We start from the raw sequence: 22,592 nt of genomic DNA on the forward strand, positions 1-22,592 counted from the left end.
TTTTTGTTACGTTTATGACGAATTCCTGATTTTTACTGCATAAACAATTTAGTGCATTAGATTTTGACTATACATTTTCAACATGAAACAATTTGGCAACATCGTTAAAGCTTAACTCCTTCCCTTTGACAATATGACTGGTGCCTAGCAACCAGTGAGGTCAACAAACGAGGTCAAATTGTAAATTACCTGTGTAAGAAAAATCAGTATATAAATCTAATGAAATAATACATTAAATTACTTTTAGGTAATTTTAATGGATATTAATTGAACAAAAAGTAGAGACGATATAACTCATTACTACTAACATTAAGATGAAATTATAGATAGTTAATACATTAACCTAAATTTGTGACAAATATTTCAGTCAAAAAAAAATCTTATTAAAAAATATTATTATTATGTTCTTTTTCATGTACAATATATTATATTACTTTACCTATAGTTGTAAATTGTGTCAAAATACAACAATTTTAAGAGGGTGGTATTTATGTATATACGTATATACAAATATCTTATTTTTCTAGTTTCATTTAGAATAACTAATAACTAATTGTCATGCAATATAAATTCGGATGGTTGAAAATAAGAAAAAAGAAAGTTGTGTGTAGTGAAGTCTACAAGTAAAATAATTCTTGTGAAGATACATGGCGGAACCGTAGAACTATGTATGTATGTATATGTTGGTATTCCCTGTGTTGCCAAGTTTTCCTCTACCTGCGTGTTCAATTCCGAAATGTTTTGTATGGTGATGTATATACACAATAACAAGGTCAATAATAATGAATTTCTAAAACAAAAAATTGTATTTTTGTAAACTTTATTCTATTTCAAACTTTATAAGTGCTATTTCAACTTTTAATATGAACATTTTACTTACATTGAATTAATTATATTTCTGTTTATATCTTTTGTTTATTTATAAAAATGTATCATAATAAGATGAAAAATAATATGCTTTAAACTATTTAAATGATTGATAAGTAATGTAGAAGAAAAACTTCATTATTTTAAAGTTAGAGATTTTTCCATTAATAACCTTGAACAAGTTGGTGCAGTCCTGTTAAGCAGAGCCTTCATTGAAATCTTTATCTTTTTCTATCCCTGCTACGCACGCAATGAGCATAACTTGAACAAACCTTGCCAGAGAAGGTTCGAGCTTAGAAAGTTGTGCGCAACTCGTAGTGAAACCAGATTTGTGGGAGGAGATGCTGGAGAGGGAGGAGTAGTCAGGGATGTTGGGTCAACGTACGTATCCAAGTATCCCCTTTCTCCTTGCATCAAGTTAGACCACTACTATATCGTGGTGAACTCGTCTTCTCCATAAAGACGATTACGTTTCTGCGCATACTATCATGACTACAGCGCATACTATGTACTAGGAGTTGCCAACTAAAGGACGAGAAGTCCGTGGTAGGGATGAAATCAATAGTCAAGTATTCCACGGAATGAGAATGTTAACTTATATTTAACCATTCAACTGCTTGCTTGAGTTTCATTTATCGTAAACAAAGCAACAAAAATAGTTGAGAGTGAACCACTAATGTAACAGCAACTATTCTTATTTTTTGAGATAAAATACACATCGAAACTAGTGTAGAACTGTGTAAACAACGATTCATGAATGTAATTCCTGACTATTTCGAGGTCACATTACTCAACATAGATACGAATGTATTACAAAAAATTAATGCCAAAGACTATTAAGTAGATATAAGAATCTATAAAGTCGCAATCATTTAATGCCCATAATAGAATAATATGGGATTCTATTCGAATTAAATATAGAATTTTAAGCTCGAGTTGTTTGAGTATCTGTAGAAAACTGTACAGAACCTACTACGATCAATAGATGCCAGATTCGGTCGTTTTCGACATGTTCCGTTAAGTTCCCCTACTATATTCATTCCTGTTGGCCTCCAACCATTTCTGCCACGCCTTGTTCACATGTATTTTCCCGACAAAACCGGTTATTTCAGGCATTCTTCTTGGTTCACGCTTTTCCATAGAAAAACTACACGTAAAAACGTTTCCCTACTATCACATCAATATTAAACCTTGACTTTCCATTTGATCGAGAAAGACAAATTTGAAATTTGAAACATACGATATGCATATATAATATCAGATGGTAGTGTACGACATATACAAAATGTATAGACACATAAATTATATTTAAAAACAGTAAATTGTTTTTATATACTGTGTACATCTGTAACAAATTACAACCATATTTTAAAGTAGTAAGATGTGTACGAATAGATGTAAGTACACATATTCTTACGTAATATATGTTTAAATTGTATAATTTTAATATAAAATGTCGTAGTAATAAATTGATACAATTTTCTTGAAACCAACAAAAATCAATAATCATCAGAAATTGTGGATGAAAACTGTCATCGCTACACTGCAGAATTTAGGCGCAATGGTTGATAGATAGTAATTGGAAGTTAACGTTGACGAGAATTTGCTGGAGAATGGTATGGATTAAGAAGGGACAGCGTGGAACATTGAAAGGATAACAGACGGAGACAGCAGAAGTTAGAAAGAGAGAAATAACAAAAAAGAGAAAATAAGAGAATCAGTTAATGAAAAAGGAAGGGAAAGAGATGGCCTGTTAGTAGGAATTGAGAGGAAAAGCAGGGAGGGGTAGAAAATGGGAGAGAAGAAAAGAGTTTCACAGTGATGTTCGAGTTGCGCTTGCGTCGACAATACTTGCTATGAACGGATTGGCTCCCTACTCATACTTGAGTGCATGTTAGGTTGACTTAATTTCAATTCGGGCTCCTTCTCTGCTTCTCCCTACCATTTTCAGTTCCAACATATATTTCGGTTGGTTTCTTTTGTTTTATTGGGTTTTACACGAAGGGCGTACAAGATGTTGCAATACACACTTACTTTATATATCTTGAATAAGTAGAAACATGAAAGGGAATGAGTCTTTTTTATCTTTGATAAGGAAGATATGACAGTGCGGAGGTAAAAAAATCAAGAAAGAGAAGAGAAAAGGGGAAAGGCATAGGGAGGGAGGAGAGGAAGTGGATAAAGGTGGTGGTTGGTGTGCAGTGGAGGAGAAGTTAGATACACAAAGATACGAAACGTCAAGAGGAGAAGAGAGGAAAGGAGAGGAGAAGAGAGGAGAGGGAAGCGCTCAGCGTTTGCAGCGATCGGCGCACGCTACCCCGCGCGCGCGCGCGCGCGTGTTCTTACAAAACAACGCATCTGAACACTCTGAACCCGTCGCTGAACGCGCTTCAACAGTTCGGCACGAATTCACATTGAGTTGATTATTCTGACGGACGCGCGGATTTCATCGCGTCGCCGCCATATTGGCGGCTCGATATAACACGTACTAATAATAAGTTCAGATTGGTTACGGTAGGCATCGCAGTTGACGCGCCGATTTTACCGTCGTTGAATGTCGTTACTACAAATGTGCCATAAACAGCGCAGTGATCATGTCATAGTCATAATATTGGCCGTTATACTTAACTATATGTAACAAATCGGATAAAAACTTCATCGACTAAACATAAATGGAACTACGTGTTTTTTCTCCACTTAATTATATACATTGAATAAATCGTGATTTCATTTCTTCTTTTGAAACGATACATGTAATATCGACACCGGGTCGGTTGTCATTAATTAAAAGCAAATATAATACTTTTTACTTATATATATATACAAATATATTTAGTTAACAAAATACTTATTTGATATATGTTGAAAGTTTATCTCGTGTTCAATTGACTTTATTACCATTTATATCTTCAAATATAATCGTAAACATTAACGAACATCTCTCAATAAGATTAAATAAAAATAAATTTTGTAAGGAATCATTTTTACGACGATCTGATTAATTTTCTCAGTGACTAAGAATTCTGTGAACTGTTTATTACTGCAAATTAGAATATGTGGATTTTGTTAATTTATAAATATTATTGACGTATTTAGTTACCAGTGTATAATTATCTAAATCAAAATTGATCATTGTTAATGACTTCATGACAATTTGCGTTGTTAATAACAATGCCTGTAAGTATGATATACAATAATAATCAACCATAATTGTAATGTTATTAAAAAAACTTTAATAACGATTATATTATACAATAATAAAGAAAATAAATGATTAATTTACAGAGTGGAAATGAGCAATTCATTGGATCAAGGCTTTGAGGAATTTAGATTTTCAGACCAAAGCAAAATTTGTAAAGACGGTGCAGTGGATGATTTGCAAAAATTTGGTATGTTTTTTTCTAAAATATTGAATGAAAATGAAACAAATGATATACATAAATGTAATATACACAAGAAATAGTATTAAGCGTAGGTTAGTTTCTATAGAATACATTCTTGAAAATTAATATTTTAGCGGAATATCCTCATTCCATTAGATGCATTTTTTTTTGCAGAAAGCAATATATTTCATTTAAGATATTGCTATAAAAGATTAATGTTTCTAATACTGTGTTACTAATTTATGGTTGTCTTTGCAAATCTATTTTGCAAAATTTCTCTAGCCAAATCTTAACATTGTTATCAAAATGTGGATAAAAATACTATGTTTTTTATTTAATAAACTTTTTTTTTACTTTAAAATGTACTTTGAGCAAATTTTATGGATTTGTACTTTATAAGCAAATGGTATTAATGAAAATTTATATTCTAAACTCTTGAGGAGAGGTTAGGATTCTGTTAGTGCTGCATAATAATTGGATAAACTTGGAGGTTTTTGTTATTTGTTAATAATGTTCCGTTAACAAAATTATTTGGTATAATTTACATTTTTTTATTTCATTGTAATAAATCACAAATTGATATCCTTTCCTTAACTAGAGCTATGATAATAAAATTTGTAAAACATAATATTATTACCTTTTTAGCCCATTTGTATAATTAATTGGAAATATCCCATTGATTATATATGTATTTTAATAAGTAACATTATCATAAATTGCTATAACTATCTAAGACCGGTAAAAAACAATTTTTTATGTACGTCCGCAATGGTATCGGATGAAATGCATTTTGATACGATGCATTTCGCGGCGGGAACGTTGCGCTAATATGAAGTGAACCAATGATGTTCGTTCTTTAGCTAGTATCGATTGGAGAATCCCGTTTTCAATTCTCGGCAAAAGCTGAGGCAATTATCTCGCTTGTGCTAGGTGGTCTGCTGCTGCAACCATTTTGCGTGAACACTTGCTGTTGCTGCATATACACCGGCATCGATTGTTTACATCCGTTGTAACACGGCGGAATGCGCGTTGATGATAGTGAGTGAACCTTTGAAATAAACATGTTTGAATATAATCGACGTATAGTTCTCAGATATATCCAACGGGAAATTATATCAGTTTAGCGGATTTGATAATAGCTATGAAAGCGCGGCAAATTATTTAATTCTTACTATTCTCAGTCTTTTAATTAAAAAGGTGATTGGACACATCCAGTTTCTTTTTTTTTTTTATTAAATATTCATCTTCAAGTACAACATTTTTCATAAAGTAATGCAATTGACAGATGTAATTGTAATGTAAAATTATTATATGAGTGTATTGTAATTATTGGGGTTTTCTTTTTTCAGATAAACACATAGACAATCAAAGAACGATATTTTCCTTACGATTTCCATTATTTAACTGTGAAGTCTGTAAAAAACAATTTGTAACAAAAAAGCAATTACGTAGTCACATTCATACACATTTGGGAAGACCACGTATAGTTTTAAAAAGGGTTACTTTGAAAAGTGTCAAGAAAAAGAATAGCAATACATATTGGCTAGACCCAGTAAAGAAGGGTTCTTTGAAATTAACGTTAAAAAAACAGAATTTCAACGATCCTCTGAAACTTAAACTCAAAAAGTCATCAAAATCAGAGGATTTTACTGTTGTGAAAAGCAACATTAATCTGGGAACTGAAAATCACAATTACAGAGACGTGGCTGGAGCAACAGAGAATGATCAGAGACACAGAAAGAAAAAAGATACAGAAAGTTCGATTAATCAGCCGTTTGAAAACGTGATGGTAGAACAACAGGTATGTTACACTTATAAATATGAGAAATCTTAATTGATGTAATTCTATGGAAAATATTATTATTAGGATGAATATGGAAGCATTAAGTTCAATGTCGACGAACATAATCCATTGGAGGAAAATGATAGACCATCCATAGATGTCAATGAAAGTGACTCAGGTGTAGGAAGTGATATGGCAAATCCATCTGAAAAGGAAGATCAAAATGTTGATGACCTACAAAATACAGATCAATATGATAATTCAGATAAAAGACTCTCCGAAACAGAAGATCATGAAGAATCAGATGCATTGGAAGCAACATGTAGAGAAACAATTGAAAACCTCAAGAAACTTGGTGAACAATCCGGGTAATATTGTGTATTTAAAAATAATCCTCGAATGAGAAAGTATCCTTACTATAACTCATTATTTAACATTTTAGATGTAGATCTATGAATCGATTAATTGATAATGCAGGCATTGAAGAGGATGATGATAGAGGTCATGAATCAAACATGATACATGATTTAGCAAAGAATCCAACTATTAATATTATTTCAAAGTCTTCTACGTTTTCAAATCATACAACAGACTGTACAACAGTGTGTTCTGAAGATGAAGATAAACCTGAAGAATCAACAGAAAGCACAACTGGTTTTAATTGGAATCAACTGTCAACTAATTTATCGAATAAGAATAATGAGAATTCTAAAGAAAATGAAGAACATGCGGGTGATAATAATATTGAGAATGCTGGGTCTCTTTTACAAAATTTGATTGAGCACCAAAGACATAATCAAAATGAAACCTTATCGAATAATTTACCTTCGGAAACCGAATACGTTTCGCTTGAAAAATTAGCTGAGACCGTTAGTACTTGTCGCGTTTGCAACGAAAAGTTTAAAGATATTGCTCATTTAGATGAGCATCGGAGCAAAGCTGGACATTATCAATGCAATATTCCGGAATGTATAAATCTTATTTTTCATTCACTATTGGAAGTCTCCATGCATAAAGCTCAAATGCATGGAACGCCCCTTTCTCCGAGCGTGAGCCAATTGTCTCCTCATTTAAATACAAGTTCACCTCATTTGAATCAAAATTCACCCCATTTGAGCCAAGCATCGCCACAATTAAATACACATTCACCTCATACAGTATCAATGGAATCTGCAAATACAACAAACTCGCAACAAATAAATAGGAATTCTCCTTTAACTTCACCTCATCAAACAAATTCACCTACATATAATGCAGTAGCTAGTGCTGGGCAGCAAATAATATCACCTGTGAATTTTGAACAACTACCCGCACCTGTTCAACAACTAGCTCAACAAGTACAACGTATGCCACTTCCGCAAACGCAAATGCCTCAAAGTCTTCCACCAGGTGCTAATACAATGATCCCTGGTCCAAATTACTTTGTACAACCATCAGGAAGACCACCGTTGTATAGAGTTCCTGGTCCACAGGGCATGCATTATCCTTCTCATATAACACACTTATATCCTCAGTATGGGCCAGGTCCATATCCACAAATGACTGCACCGCCGCAAATGCATCCACAATTGCCTCAGCAAATTTTACGTGGAAGGTATCTTATTCTTGCACAAAATAGTCGGCAAGTACTCTTGATGAAGTAATCGTTAAAACATGTAATATGTTTCTAATCAAAGTTAACAAGATATGGAACAAGATACGAAACATGATGAATTCTCTTTCAAATAAACTATTAAGCAGTTTAATTTGCATTGTATGTATTGCAGGGCACCGCGGATTCCACAAACGGGATCAGCACCGCGGCAACGTATGAAACGTCCTATGCAACAATCAATGCAAGTGCAGCAGAATAACTCTGCAATGAAACAACGACGGATGGATGTTTTATTACCAGATAGAAATGAAGATGCAGATTGTCATATTATTGCACAGCAAAAAAGAAATGACGGTCTGCCTGTTATACAAAATGTTCAAGGTGCTACAACTCAACAAACAAATAGAAATGATTCTACTATACATCTTACGGATTCCATAACTCTTAGTGTTAGACAACCAGGTACTTTTAACACTTGATTATATATTTCTTCCTTAATGTATATTTTACTGTATGTAATTTATGTATTTAATTCTAAATACCTCTTCTAAGATTAGTTTCGATATTAGAAATAGGATTTTATATTTTTATCATTTTTCTATGTTTGTTTTTTTAAATTTACTTTTACGTTTGTTTGATTATATTTTCTGAAAGAAAACTTAACTATTCGTGGAAGAGGTGCATTACAAGAATAAAAAAAACATATTTTACTAATCTAAAGGTTCCGCTCCAGCTCAAGTGCAGAACACATCAGGTGCTGGGGGCAAGAAGTCTGATGCAAAGGCTGTGGCTAATGTTCTGGCAGCCAGAGGTATTACTGTTACTCCAGCAGCAAATAAAAATAAATCAAGTGAACAAAACAAACAGCAGATACTTCCCCAGCAACAGAGGACTACATCTTCACAGCAGCCTTTAAATGTTACAGCGCTCACTCTGAATTCTGCTATTTCTATCATACCAGCTAGTTCACAAAAAAAACAGCAAGATCAGGGTCAGTTTGCTGTTCCCCACAATAAACAAAACAAATCAGCTGTGAACGAAGTGGAAAGACCTCCGAGACCTCCCACCGTAGATTTAACACAAGATACCCCACCACAAATGCCAGTAGTTAGACGTGGAAGACCTCCACGGTAAGATAAATTAAAGGAAGATTCTACCACATTTATTGATAATATAATATTCTTCATTGTTACAGAGTATTATTAACTTGTCAAGTGTGTGATAAAAATTTCCAGAATCAGGAAATGTTAACTCAACACATGGCTACCCATCGTGCACCAAGTAAATTACTTCACAAGTAAGTATACTTTCAACAATAATGTAGAGTAGAGATTTCCTAGATAATAATTATAAAACTATTATATATATAATGATAATGTTTGGTACTAGGTGTAATCTTTGTCCTGCCCAATACCCAACAGCTCAAGCGCTAACAACGCACAAACAAGCGTATCATAAAGAAGTAGACACAGTAGCACAAAATGGTGGTGCAGAATTAGCATTACCGGTCGTAGATTTGAAATCTCCCCATGTGTTGAATCGTTTATCAAATCTTGGTATACAGAGCTACATCCCGTTGTCACAACTAAGTGTTCAAACGGGCGGGTATTTTGGATTACCTATAATTACAATAGACGGTGCACGAAATCCTAATACTTGTAATTTAGGTGCGCTTGGTGCTACATCTATCCTAAGTCTGGGTCCCCTTAAACATTTGTCAAACAGGTAACTGTGGACAATTTTACATTTGATCTATGTTTTTTGTGCAATGTTTTTTTGCCTTTCTATAATTTTCAACAATAAGAGTTGCTTATTATGAGTATTACTGCATTGCTTATTTACTGCAAAAGACTTGCTTTTATTCTTTCCATTTTATAGATAAATTAGATGGCACAAATTCGATTTATTTAAGAATTTTATATAATAATAAATTCGACACGTTTTAGTTTATTTGTGTTCTTCATTATTTCGGGCAGTTTTACATTTTTTATTTTGTTTATATCACTAATTTTAGTTTATGTAATTCTAAAGCAATACAGTATTTGTAATGAAAGCTGAAGAGGTGTTTGTGTTAATTTAGAGTAATGTAAAACAAGATTTGAGATACACAATCATTATGTGAAGATAGTGTATATGTACATCATATAGTATATTATGAGAAAGTTGCGAGATTCAAGTTGCGCGTAAATTATCGCCATTATTAGTATATTTTTTTTTTAAATAATTGGAGACTCATCAAATGTATTCTTCAGAAGTAACTTTTCGAAGATACAATCTTCATGGATAAACAATAGTTCCAAACGTAGTGCCACTCATTAATGTATCAAAAGTCATTGATAAAGTTATACAAACATATTAAATTATTAGAACCCTGCTGCTTGAAATTAGAAAAAAGCAACTCGTTAAGATTAATGAAAAATCACATTGGTTTTACTCGACAAAAATATCATTCATTTGAATGAATACTAGAAACTATCGTTGTGTGATCTTGTATCACTTGCGATATGTGATACACTATTTTGAATCTGATATTGGGAACATTAACATATACATTATGAAAATTACGAAGGTACCTAATTACTAGATTCGTTCATGTAAGGAATTATCTTGGATATTTTAACCGATTTTTCAGGCAGTAAGTAGTTGTATTATACAGTGTTGTTAAATTACGTCCGTGTTTTGAATGAAAGAGTTATAAATTATAAAACCTACAGAGTTAATACAATGAAACTATAAGAGTTAATTATTTTTTTGTCAAACGATTTCGTTTAAACGATATTCGTACACACTATTGAGATGTAATACTGATTGTAAATATATTTTTTAAAAAGGATTACAGTTAAAGCATACGCTTGTTTGTACTTGAAACTTGAAACTCTATAAAAATACCATATAGTAGTTGCGTAAGTGATACTTAAACAGCGAACATTTATTCTTATGAAATCACGAGCGATCTTTATTTATTGTCATTCCTATTCAAACATTATTGTATGTAAATAATTATCATTTTTTGTGTACTGTGTATATTTTTAAATAAGTGATCCGTTCCGTTTAAATTATAAAAAACGAAAACGATTACTAAAACGCGCAAGAACTGATTTAAAATAATAATATTGTATATATTTGTATGATAATAAAAAAGTGAAGCATATATATATATATATACATATATGATAATTTTAATGAAATCTAATTAGTTATATAGCTAATAATGGGGCATTATATTGTTCTAAGTTTACAATAAAGAATATGAGTTTAAACAAATTTTATTCTTAAATGATTCATGAAACTTCAAAATTCATTTTCATTATTAACTGCTTTGAAAAATAGTATTCTAGAACTAATGAAGGATATGGAACTGTCCTATTATAATTTTAAATAAACAGAACAAAATAAATCTTTTAGGAGATATGCTAATACATATGAATGATTTAATATACATTCCTTCCCATTTTATTTCCAATTAATACATATTTATAAATATTTATTCACGTAAAGTAAAGAAATTCGAATAGATTGAATGTATTACTAACTCTATTACTAAATGTACTACTATATTTATTGAAATCTTTATTCTTGATAAGTTTAAATATTACAAGATGTTCAGATTTATTTAAACAATATATTTAATTAATACAGATTTATTTTTATTAATCAAATATCATGTTTCCACTTAATTAATATTATTTAAAAACAATTACTGTAAAAACCTTTTAATTATATTATTACACATCCGAATGCAATAAATATTAATTATATTGTTATATGAATTAATACGAAGATATATTAAAAAGAGTGAGGAAGTAAATATAATTTGTATCATAAAACTATGATTTGATTTTATTTCCGGTTGAAATTTTTTACCGCAGTTTTAAGAAACGTCGCCAACGACTGTTTTAATTATTGTCTCAAATTGTAATTATATTTTTCTTTACTTTGCAATTGATAATTTCATATTTTATCTATTTGTTAGAACTTATTGTTTTTTATGATATGCGTTATAATTTGTATAAATTATTTACTTTTTTAATTTCATCTATTTTAATGTTATATACGTTGTAACGTTTAATATAATTACGAATAATCGCGTATGTGAATTATATTTTTAAATTATAATTTCATGTTTCAATAATTTAAATGTTTATTTTAACATATTTTTAACATATTTTTGTCCTCAATGTCCCAAATAATTTATAATCAGTGACATGTATCTTAAAAGAAAGGGAAGTTTAGAGATTTAATGTAAAAACATGTGTTAGTGTGGATTCACATATGCGCTGCATAATTGTGACGTTCTGTCATTCAATGTCTAAGCTGCGCATGAAACATAGTTCTTTTTATAGATAATCTAATAGTTTCATTTCACAAAGTTTATACTCATTGTAATTGAATTTTTTGTGTTTCGAATGCCTTGTCATCTTCTATTTATCAGTAATTAATAATTTTCGAATGGTATCGTAACCTGTATTCTGGTTTCTCTATCGTCAATTTTTGGATTCACTCTTTTATCACATAATATTACCATCATCTAATTTTGTTTTTGACAGAAGTTTATTCCTTCTTATTGCAGATATTTTCTTCGCGTTAGTTTGAAAATTTCGTTATGAGTGCTACATTAAGCTCAAGAGCTGAACAATATTTCTACAGCATAAATCCCTTGGCACAAAGAATAGGAGAAGATATAACTGCAACTAAGGAAGCTTATGAAGGCCTATGGAACACATTAAGCATAGCAGAACGGAATCAAGCAATTAATGAAACTATCATTCAACCAGAGGTTGCATTAAAATATACTTTAAAAAAACATGAGCTCAGTAGAGAATTACCTGAATGGTATCCGAAACTACGTATACAGACAGGAATGAAATATGTTATCGATGAAACTGGTTCTGTAAGTACTATTTATAAGTTTATAGTAATATTATGTCATAAATTATATACTCTTTGCTTTAATATACAAATGTCGATTAATGTCGGACTATCATAAATATATAATATTTTGAGTCTAAAATATTTTACTATTTATGACTTAATATATATATATGCGATCAAGTTCAAAACATTAAGTTAAGACTCCTTAGTTAAAGCAAATTTTCTTTACTATGATATTATAGACATTGCGATGGCGTGATGAGCATTCAGCTCCATTTTCATTCATGACTCAGTCACAGATGAATCTTAGTATAATAGATTCAACAGAGGATGCAAAATCAAAATTAATAAGAACTCAATTTGGAGAGTTACCACATTTCTCAAGCCCAGCGAAATCACATAGAAACAATTCAAACTCTCTTAACGATGCTTATACTTCATCTCATACGGTTAACCGCTTCCAATCTGATTGTTTTTCAAGTAATATCTTTGAGAACGAGCAGTGTAGCAGTTTGTTGAAAGGCAATGTTGATAACGATCATTCTGAAAGTATATTTGCTAAATTGATGAACAAAACGTCTTTATTAAAATTACAAAACAATTTGGCAGATGATATGGAAAGTTTAGTCAGGGAAAGGGACTCGGATACTGATAAAAGTCAAACAAATACATTAGTGGTTATGTCGCGTACAAAATCAAGTGACATTAATGAGTCAACAGCGCTATTAGAGACTCCTAGTTCTTACAGTAGTTTTCAATCTTCTCAATTGAATCAGGAAGAAGAAGAAAGGACTATACCAAAAACTGGTTTTGAATTTCTTGATAATTGGTAGATATATCGTGATACGTACGAGATACTAGATACGTTTACATTTAAATTGCTACGTATTATTACTAATTATTAATGTAAGTTTACGTTAAATCGCGTTTGTACAATTTTAGTTCCTAAAACGGTAATGCCATGACGGTATTGATCAACATTTCTTTACATAATATTCATTTTTTAAGGTACATTTCTAGATATTTTCTAATGTCACTTATGATCTCAAATTGCATTTGCGAATTAACTTTGCTATGAAATATGTATTGGTTGCGAATTTGTGAGTTTAACCGGGGGGTAATGTATGCATATTCAATACAGCAGAGTTTCTGTACAATTTATGTAAATTCTCTATCGCTATAATGAAGAGGCCTTTTTTTTACATCTAAATACTATGTGCGGGAATTTCGACATATATCTACTGATATATGCAAAAAAAGAAAATAATCAGGAACACCGAGAAAAACATTTTACAAGGAATTGACGCTTCAGTATTTGTATTTTCATTTAGAGAAATTTTTACGATTTTATATTACGTGTATCTTTTTAAGATAATCATTGACTTTCATTATCTGATCATGAAAGATCGTCGTCAGTTATATAAAGAATATTTAATGAAAGACTGAAGAGGCTATCTCATTTCACTTTTACTATGTTCATATTCGATAAGATTCGCCATTAACTGGTTTCTCAACCGTACGATGATACATTTTATATAGACTATTCAGACTATTCAATGGTTAAATATGTAGTCCTCTATAGTAATAACGATAATTTAGAATAATTGCTGTTACTTGCTCTCTTCTTGTTCTTCTATGTCGTGAGAGATGAATTAACGAACAGAATAAATCACGTGTATGTGTCTGCGTGAAACGGGTTGTGCTTGCGTGTTTAGTAACTGAAAAATATCAAGTCATTTTTTATTGAAATATACATACATGTATGTATATTATACAGTATTTTAGAAGCATTTATTATAATATTTAAATACATTCATTCATGTAATATGGTTGCGTTTTTCAATGAATTTAACCCGCTAAGGTTCATTCCTTCCACGATGATCTTCCTAAAGTTCCAATTTTCACGTGGTCCAAAAGCCTGAGAGCCAGACTAGTAGAAAAAAATATTAAAAGGCTACTACTATATATATCTCTTCCATTTTCATATCTCCAAATCACCTATACCTTCTGTCCTGGGTGATTGAACGATAGTTATATTCTCATCTCCGCCGCCAATTTTCCCCACTTTTGAGTTATTATAATAGCCGAAAATATTTTTATTCGCTTGCGTTATACAATAAAATTCTTCTAGATCGGTTGATCTTGTTAATTTGGCTTCTGATTCTTTCTCGAAGGGTGACACCAGTATCAGACGCCTTTTTGACGATGCCCGGACTGAAACTGCGATAATTATTTCGTTAGATTTATCACGGAAAAGGAAACGATATTTAAAACGTCAATTTTAACCTTAGGAGATTATCGAATCGGACTATTTACCATTTCTGTTCATTTCATCACCTGATGCACCCTTAGCTGTGTTTTTCGATTTACGAGATATTTCTTCAGACAACGTTGATAAACTTTTTGATAGAATGTTCGATCGACTATTTTTATCGGACAAAGATCGACCAGGGATACTGCATTCATTATTGTTTTCTGTTTGTACAAAATAATCCGTGTTTTCCCGAAAATCATCTACGATTATTAAATAAATTATTGATTTACTATTCTACGTTCCTTTTGATATATCGTTTTGTTCGTTCCAACCTTCTTTCTTCTCGTCCGTATTCATAGGACTACATCGTCCAAAACCGGAACATTTCTCCCCATCGTAGCAATTTTCTTCTCTAAAATTTTGTTTAAAACTCTCGCAGGTGTCTTTGTCGTCCATCAGCGTACGCGAAACTCCTGCTTCCTCCTGTACGCTTCCTCCACAACACTTGTATTGTTCCATCGCCTGTCTCTCGAGCTCCTACGAAAAGGAAATCGTTCGTCTTTCGAAATTTTCGTGGCGCTCTCGCGCACACAGGTGAAATACCATTTCGATTTTAGTCTCGTTAATATCGTCGTAGAGGAAAGACGCGTCTCGGCTACGCGTGCGAATAATTTTCGTAATTTGGCAAATGTAGTGATCAATTTGAAACGTGGCAAATGACGAGACGATCGGCGACTCGGGGTAAGTAAACGTAAGAATAAAATATTATACTTGATATTTAAGCGCCAATGATTCCTCGGACGTTCTATATTGCTCCATTGCTTGCTGCTCTAATTCGTCGTATCTAGCGTTGGACACGTTTGCATTATTACAATTATTATCACCAGGCTGCGGATTTTTACGCATTTTTGCGAAATTTAAAGACACAACAGAGTATTTATTATGATATTTGGTAGATTTATTCGAATTCTACTTCTTTAGACGCGCCCTAAAAGATATAGAAATGCGTAAAAATCCGCGATCTAATTATCACATATCGAAACACACGTGTAATATTTTGCGTAATTTTATGTCTCAATGGAATTTATTTCACGAACCGTTGTAGATTAAATAGCGACTGTTTATACCTTTTCTCGAACACGTTCTCCAAGGTGGCTTGGTTAGCGGAAGCATTGGTTAACACGTCTCTGTAAAGTCTTCTTCTGTTTCGTGTATCATTTTTATCCCTTTCGCCGATCGACTTCGCCTTCAACCCTTGTACTTCTGGTTTTATTCGTTCGCCGATTCTCGCGCTGTCCTTCTCCCTTTTGCTAATCGAAGTCTTTCTGTCGCTTCTCCCCTCAAAATTCCTCAATTCCGTTACCAGAGCGTTGCCGCCAGCGAGTTCCTTCGTTTTCGACGAACAACTTTTATCCAGCCATTGAAGGACTTCCGATTCCGATTTGCAACCTCGATTTTTCCCTTCCAGCAGATAAGATGCTTTGTGTTGCGAGCTTTTCGATTGTCCGCGATGCGTCTTCATCGCGTTCCTCGTCAATAGTATCAAATTCTTGAAATCAACGCCTTGGTTTTTCCTCTTTTGCCCCGTTTCATGATAAAGTTCTATCGGATGCTGATACACCGGTATCGGTATAGGATTCGATTGTAAAAACTTCTCTTGCACCTGCAATATTATTACCTTCGATCAATGTTTAGCTTTACTTTGCATTGAGATAATCGTTCGCAACGATTGTTCATTTTCCACCTGTACGGGATGATGAGTAATGGTAGCAGTTCGCAGTGGTTGCACGGAGGTGCACATCGGGGTCGACGAAGAGCCAGATATTTGTATTTGCGTCGGTTGCGGTGGAATCCTCTGATACCATTGTTGAGGAGGTCTGATAAACGTGCTCGTGTCGGTAGCTGACAGCAGAGGTATACCCGTACTCTGAAATTCACAAGCGTTTCTCTATTCTCTCCTAGGGCGAACGTTGGCTCCTAGGGCCAAAAGTTCAGGGTCGCTTTATAGAATATGAAGTTGCGACCAGCGATAGCGCAGAAGATAATTATTTATATTATTTGCAAAGGGATAGGGTATACTCTGCACTGATTTCGACGATCTTGAAACACGTTTTCCGCGGACAAGATCGTGAACAACTTTTCTTTAAATTTCTTTATATATGTTATGAGTCGCTGGGTCTTAGTTTCCGAATTATACGCAGAAATATTTCTAAAGTTTCTTGTTTTCATTTTAGATTTTCTACCATGTGTAACGATAATTAGAATAAGAGTGTAAATACGGAAGAGACTTTGATCTTTGATCGATCGAGGATCACTGTCCGCCCCACTGCATAGGCCAACCTCCTTTCGTTCGTGCAAGGAGGTTTGCTCGCGTGCAGGGGTATTTTCAATTGCAAGTAACTAAGAAACAAAGCCGAAAACGCAACTTTTTTATCCTTGTTTTTCGTCTTATTTTGGCGTCAAGAATCACCCCTTAATTTGTGGAAGATCTGTAGCCCAACACCCTCTATAGTATATATATCGAATATATTTCGAGATTATCATTAGTATCTTTTATTAAATTTCAATCTGGCGAGTCTAAAAATGGAATTCTCTTACAATTCCTTTCGTTCAACCTTCTATATTTATCGTACGTGCCTCGCTGTAACTAATTGCTTATTCACCTAAACCACTCTATCTTATTTCTATTTTATTACTATCTAAATCCACGTTTATATTCTGGGAATATATTTGCGAATATCCGGGAAACTAAGGCCGAGCGACGATAACGCGCGTAGAAGCGTGTCGTTCAGTATCATGCTGCCGACAATATAATTCATTTCTAGATCATCGAAACCAGAGGCGACTATCCTTTCGTAAGTAATTAGAAACATTCGTTAGAGGAGCAAGATAGGATTTTAAACCTGGTATATAGTTGCGGTATTTTCGTAGGTCCTGTTGTAAGGAAACAATTCGTTTTGGTAACTTCGTTCGTTAAGGGATGGAAAATATTGTATACGATTAACGTTCTGTTCCTTGTTGCTGTTGAACCGCGTTAGCGGAACTTTGGGGAAAAATTCCGGCACTTCCGGGCTGAGAACCGGCGGCGGATGTTTCCTCATTCCATAAGTTTCCGTCCTTACCGTTTGGCACTCTGTCCTAAGTATCAGTGGTCGATATTGAACCGCGTAATAGAATTGTTGCTTGCCCTGACAATTCTGCTCTCGAGATTGTTGTAGCTTGTAACACTGCAAACGCATTCTCTGCTGGAGGAATTGTTGATGAACGTTGCTGCCGCCCGCTTTCCATAAGCTTCGAACCGCGTCGCTAGTTACGCGAATGTGTAGCTGCATCTCCATTGAATTTTCGATGGTGTAACGTTGATACTCGTAATAACTGTCCAATTTTTCCGTAGCATCTGATTCTTGACAGACATCGTTTTTTTTTAAATTAGCGACAATCGAATAGAATTTCTAGCAGGGAATATAGCCAGTTATTCTAGCGAATTTGAAAAAAGAAGGATGTCGTACGTTGTTGATTGATCGCGACCGTGTTACCGATCAGGTTCGCTTCTTTGCTCGACTCGTGGTTCGTTCTGTTCTTCTTCTCCGTCTGGCCGAACCTCTGCGCGTGTCGACAGTCTTCCCAATGCGACTTGTAGCCGCATACGATCTTCGATACTTCGTCGTCGGGCTCCGATATCCTCGTTGCCGAGCTTTGCAGCATCGATCTTGCGCGCGAACGTTAACACACAACGATCGAGTATTGGATCACAGCGAATCATTTGGTAACGTTTAAGTGTAAAAGCTAACAATTCACGATTCGTACGCGGCCCACTCGATGTTAACCAGGCGAAGTGCTTCTCCACCTCCGGTAGCATCCACGGCTCGGTAACTTCCGTCCAGCAGAAATTTGGTAGCGAAACAGGAGCTGAATCGTCGTCTGATTTGTACACGTTCTCGCGGTCTTCGTTGTACTCGTAATTGCCATAGCTGGCCAAACGCGAGTTAGGAATAACATCGCGAACGCTTTTCGTTCGATGGACGGTACCATTCTCTCTGTACTTTGCGGTCAATTTGTAATTCTGTCGTAAGACGTATCGTTAATACCTTTGCATTTTTCTATTAGTAGGTGGTTAGCGTATGGAACGATCGAAAGACAAACAGAACGATTCAGGGAATTTGCGAGTATTTTACCTGAATCGACAGAGATTGATTCAATTTTTGAAACGGATCCTCCTTGTCGAAGGTCCAGGCTTTGTCAGCGATTAGACTTATGTTCGCGTAGGCGCTGTTCAGAAGCTCTTCATCGTACGACGGGAATGAAGATATCATTATCTGAACATTCTAACCGGTATCGAGTAATATTTTAGCAAACGATTAAAAGACGTATCGATAATATCCCGTTCTACGTGTATTATCTTTGGTTTGCGTTGGTAGATTCGCGAATCAAGTCGTTTAATCGGCCTGTTTTCGAGACGAATATCGAAACGATAGAGGACTCGAAATACGTTCAGGACGGGAAACGTCAGTCGAATGTCTTCGCGTTTCTGATATCGTCGTGCGGTATAAAATCGGTGGGATATTCTAAGAAAAAAGCTTCAGGTAGGAAGGAATAGAATATGATCGATTTTTCTCTCTCTTTTCTTTTTTTTACAAATGTCTTGTTTATTACAAATACGATCGATGATAAAGTAGTACACACGCAGATCATTCACACATTTTGTACAGATCAGGCATACGATATTTACAACGGGCAATTCGCGTAATTTACAAAATTTTGACGATCGATGGTATTGTAGTATAATCTATTATAACGCTTCGAAACTTCGTGGGGGAAAAATCAGTCTGGCAATTACACTCTGTTCAACGTTCTCGATGAAATGCTGTAAAATACAACCGCGTATAAACGAGACGTTTAACGAATTTCAAAGTTGGTCGATTACTTTAGCGATCTTAACGGAACGTTGAACGAGTAGCTGTGCAGTCGTCGCGATCGACGGCTACCATCAGGAACGCAAAAAGCGTAGAGAAAAGATCGATGCCTTTCCTTCTATTTCGTTTAAAATCGCTTGACTCTCCACTTAATTAATCATCGTTTGGTATTGTGCGACTGTATCGAGATTATCTGGCACAGAGCGTCTCAAAATACTTTATATACAAGGAAACCTAGTGTACTTATAATAGTTATTTATATAATTGTTGGCGATACAGTCGCACAATAATTCCATTTCTCATCGACTGTCGAATTCTCGTAACGAAATTCGTTGCTAACAGCGAAAGTTAAGTGTTGCAAGGCGATTGTCAGATCGATACGCGATACAAATTCGTTAAAACTCGACGAAAGTACGGTCGTATCGTGGCTCGTATTTCTAACGATAAAGGTAGTCTCGGTACACTTGAAAAAAATCGCGGATTATTTACAAATTCACAATACCGTCTCGACACGATACAAAGTCCAGACGAGTTCGAGACGAATCATGGCGTAACTCGAGTTCTGTTATTATGGCAAGATAACGGTTACGTTCTTCGTAGAGCAGCAATCTTGAGCTATCGAACGAGCCAGGAAAATCCAGGAAAAATGTAACGACGCTCCTCTTTCGTTCTTCTATCGCTCGCGTTACTCCTTACGATTTTTGTCGCTCACCTAATCGACGATTAAAGCGTATTCCATTCGCGATGGTATTTTGGTTATTCGCGCGTACCTTTCATCTAGCTGAACTTCTTCGATTTAAAAAAAAAAAAGAAAAAAGCGGCATCGTTGTGCCGTGGCTCTTTCTAAGAACTATGCTACCTAACAATTCTATTATAATGGACGTTGAAACACTTTTCAGACGTATTCCTCGGATGGCTTAGGTATACTAGCTGGTAATCTAAGCGTACTTGGAACACGATTGGCACTGTCCGGTAGTTCGGCGATATCGATGAACACTCCGACCAAACTATCAAAGTTGAGTCCCCAATTCAACAGATAGTCCCAACTTAGCGCGGTGGTCGTCGTGGATGGCGATCCGCTGTTGTTCGGTCTGTACAATCCTCCCATGTGCGTCGATAGGTCGTCGTCGGAGGCTACCAAAGTACTGAGAGATCCACGGAACGAGCTGTCGAAACCGTCGTAATTGACATTTGGTGGCAGGGGTGGTTTCGTCGTTTGGGAGGACTCGTTGCTTCGTTGATTAACTTCTTCGTCGTCTTGTTTCGCGAACGGATTGTCCGACCGTTTGTCACCGACCAACGAGGTGTTGTCGTATTCCGAGCAGGTGAAACTGTCGTTGCCGCTTTCGTCCGTTGTCGACGAGTTTCTTCGTTCGAGTCTCTCGACCGGTGGCGTGTGTCGTCGGTGGAGATGCAGAGGACCGTGGGTGGGCGGTCCTCTGGCTTCGCTGGAGGAACTTACGGCGTCTAAAGTGGACACGAGGCTCGAGGTTCTTGGCCTCGAGTTCAGTCTTTCGATCTCTTCCGCTGTTAATCCCATCGGTCCGGAAGATACGTTGTTCACGGAATTTTCGTTGTTCGATTGAGGCGCCTTTCGACTGGCCGTTGATCCGGACAATTGACTCATGATCGGCGAGTTTAAACTTCTTTCGCTGTTGGAGTTTAAAGCGTCTTTGCCTACTCCGCCGGAGGAAGACGTGGTGGCCAACAGAGCGCTTTGCAGAGGTTTGCCACTGATGTCGTGCAACGTTAGTATTCTCGGCTGTTGAGCCGATAGCTCGCTGCTAGGCGATAGCCTGGCTAACGGGGTGCTCTGTAACAGTTTCTGGGTCGGTCCTGGCGGTTGGCTCACGTTCGGAGGTGGCAAGGCGCGCGGTGGGAACGGTCCGGTGTGTCTGTGTTGCTGACCCGCATGCTTATGATGATTGGCGTAGTTGTTAATGGGCGGAGGAGTGGCTTTGTACTTCCGCATACCATCCCGATAACCTTTATAATGATAGACGATATCGATGTCGCTCGGTGCTATGGAGCTCGCGTTTTCCAAGTCGTAGTGTTCGGGCATGTCAGGTTCTGGATTGTGTTCGTGAGAATGTAGAGAAGTTTGAGCGGGCGGAGGCAGGGGAGGATGTTCGTCTCGAATGGGTGGCGATTTCGTTACTTCTCTCTCGATGATGTCCGGTCTCTGAGGTCGATGTTCGGTGGTCGCGTTAATTTCTCGTTCCTTGTACTTTTTCGAGATCAATTCCGGGCCCATGTGACCCACGCCCCGTAGGTCGGACGTGTCGGATATATAGGTATTTTCGTGGCGAGACATCAGATTATCGTTACCCGAGCCAACCAACGGATTTCCAGTCATTATGGCGTTGGTATTTTTGTTCACCACCGACGGAGCTGACTTTTCCTTGTTCTGTCGTCTTAAACGGAATACGATGAAACTGACCAGTATAGCGATCAACAGAATAACGAAGAACACTATGACCAGGGTGATTCCTATGCTGAGAGGATCGGCCGTGGCCGCTGCGCTGATTCCGATCGGTCCTCTGCATCCGGTGCTCACCTTCGCGTGATACAGCACCTCTTTGAAGATCGAGCCGGACCCGTTGAACGGCTGAATCTCGTTGTTGATGGTGAAGTTGGCCAAACAACCCTCGAAACTCCTAGCGCCAGCGCTGTGAGCGTAATACAGGTCTTGGCTAACCCCACCGATCGATAGGACGGATAGATACGGGTCCAGGAAGTCGTGGACACCGACAGGGTCTAATTCCTCGCCGGTTTGAACGCCGTCGACGAACAGTCTTAAGCCTCGAAAGTAAGAGTGCAGGGTCAGGTTGTGCCAACGGCCATCCGCCAAGCCTCCTTCGATGTTCGCGGTCATGTTCACTGGCGATCCAAGAAGAGACGCGTAGAATAGTTGCCCGTTGCGAAG

General features: G+C 35.8%; 5 protein-coding genes across 8 annotated transcripts in view; 2 read left to right on the forward strand and 3 right to left on the reverse strand.

Annotated features, from left to right (window-relative positions):
- The first annotated feature begins 3,071 nt into the window (after window positions 1-3,071).
- LOC139987951 (uncharacterized) lies at window positions 3,072-10,778 on the forward strand. Its single transcript, XM_072004788.1, has 10 exons — window positions 3,072-4,044; window positions 4,153-4,256; window positions 5,600-6,051; window positions 6,118-6,401; window positions 6,476-7,654; window positions 7,800-8,089; window positions 8,349-8,757; window positions 8,823-8,924; window positions 9,017-9,352; window positions 9,506-10,778. The coding sequence occupies exons 2-10, from the start codon at window positions 4,160-4,162 to the stop codon at window positions 9,507-9,509; spliced, it is 3,153 nt and encodes a 1,050-aa protein (XP_071860889.1). The 5' UTR covers window positions 3,072-4,044; window positions 4,153-4,159; the 3' UTR covers window positions 9,510-10,778.
- Window positions 10,779-11,461: 683 nt separating this feature from the next.
- Window positions 11,462-14,324, forward strand: LOC139987961 (uncharacterized). 4 transcript variants are annotated; one of them, XM_072004807.1, is made up of 3 exons: window positions 11,462-11,542; window positions 12,198-12,518; window positions 12,742-14,324. In XM_072004807.1, the coding sequence occupies exons 2-3, from the start codon at window positions 12,231-12,233 to the stop codon at window positions 13,330-13,332; spliced, it is 879 nt and encodes a 292-aa protein (XP_071860908.1). In that variant the 5' UTR covers window positions 11,462-11,542; window positions 12,198-12,230; the 3' UTR covers window positions 13,333-14,324. The 4 variants fall into 4 exon arrangements, with proteins under 4 accessions (XP_071860908.1, XP_071860906.1, XP_071860909.1 ...); XM_072004805.1 differs by lacking the exon at window positions 11,462-11,542 and adding an exon at window positions 11,878-12,079; XM_072004808.1 differs by lacking the exon at window positions 11,462-11,542 and adding an exon at window positions 11,878-12,058.
- On the reverse strand, window positions 14,308-15,279 carry LOC139987963 (uncharacterized). The gene is made up of 4 exons (XM_072004812.2): window positions 15,086-15,279; window positions 14,816-15,013; window positions 14,504-14,713; window positions 14,308-14,429 (listed from the first exon to the last, which is right to left on the reverse strand). Exons 1-4 carry the CDS (start codon window positions 15,270-15,272, stop codon window positions 14,401-14,403), a joined length of 624 nt encoding a protein of 207 aa, XP_071860913.1. The 5' UTR covers window positions 15,273-15,279; the 3' UTR covers window positions 14,308-14,400.
- A 236-nt stretch (window positions 15,280-15,515) lies between these two features.
- LOC139988621 (uncharacterized) lies at window positions 15,516-19,230 on the reverse strand. The gene is made up of 6 exons (XM_072006267.1): window positions 18,929-19,230; window positions 18,290-18,816; window positions 17,657-18,194; window positions 16,498-16,680; window positions 15,881-16,416; window positions 15,516-15,597 (listed from the first exon to the last, which is right to left on the reverse strand). The coding sequence occupies exons 1-6, from the start codon at window positions 19,064-19,066 to the stop codon at window positions 15,519-15,521; spliced, it is 2,001 nt and encodes a 666-aa protein (XP_071862368.1). The 5' UTR covers window positions 19,067-19,230; the 3' UTR covers window positions 15,516-15,518.
- A 149-nt stretch (window positions 19,231-19,379) lies between these two features.
- Window positions 19,380-22,592, reverse strand: part of Ft (cadherin-related tumor suppressor fat) — a 65,448-nt gene continuing 62,235 nt past the window's right edge. Inside the window, exon 22 of the mRNA XM_072004778.1 lies at window positions 19,380-22,592. Coding sequence (XP_071860879.1) covers window positions 20,562-22,592 — 2,031 coding nt within the window. The 3' untranslated portion in view covers window positions 19,380-20,561.

This window comes from Bombus fervidus, chromosome 6 (genome assembly GCF_041682495.2).
Source record: "Bombus fervidus isolate BK054 chromosome 6, iyBomFerv1, whole genome shotgun sequence".
Classification (NCBI taxonomy): Eukaryota; Metazoa; Arthropoda; class Insecta; order Hymenoptera; family Apidae; genus Bombus; species Bombus fervidus.

Excerpts from the sequence above, each read along its gene's own strand:
- LOC139987951 (XM_072004788.1), top strand. The coding sequence starts at position 4,160 with ATGAGCAATTCATTGGATCAAGGCTTTGAGGAATTTAGATTTTCAGAC. Across the intron at positions 6,052-6,117 it reads ACGTGATGGTAGAACAACAG|GATGAATATGGAAGCATTAA; the intron begins GTATGTTACACT and ends TATTATTATTAG. Across the intron at positions 8,090-8,348 it reads TCTTAGTGTTAGACAACCAG|GTTCCGCTCCAGCTCAAGTG; the intron begins GTACTTTTAACA and ends ACTAATCTAAAG.
- LOC139987963 (XM_072004812.2), bottom strand. The coding sequence starts at position 15,272 with ATGGAACAATACAAGTGTTGTGGAGGAAGCGTACAGGAGGAAGCAGGA. Across the intron at positions 14,714-14,815 it reads TGATGAAATGAACAGAAATG|TCCGGGCATCGTCAAAAAGG; the intron begins GTAAATAGTCCG and ends TCGCAGTTTCAG. Across the intron at positions 14,430-14,503 it reads TCAATCACCCAGGACAGAAG|TCTGGCTCTCAGGCTTTTGG; the intron begins GTATAGGTGATT and ends TTTTTCTACTAG.
- LOC139988621 (XM_072006267.1), bottom strand. The coding sequence starts at position 19,066 with ATGATATCTTCATTCCCGTCGTACGATGAAGAGCTTCTGAACAGCGCC. Across the intron at positions 18,817-18,928 it reads ATCAATCTCTGTCGATTCAG|AATTACAAATTGACCGCAAA; the intron begins GTAAAATACTCG and ends GTCTTACGACAG. Across the intron at positions 16,681-17,656 it reads ATACCGCAACTATATACCAG|AGTACGGGTATACCTCTGCT; the intron begins GTTTAAAATCCT and ends TGTGAATTTCAG.
- LOC139987961 (XM_072004807.1), top strand. The coding sequence starts at position 12,231 with ATGAGTGCTACATTAAGCTCAAGAGCTGAACAATATTTCTACAGCATA. Across the intron at positions 12,519-12,741 it reads TTATCGATGAAACTGGTTCT|ACATTGCGATGGCGTGATGA; the intron begins GTAAGTACTATT and ends ATGATATTATAG.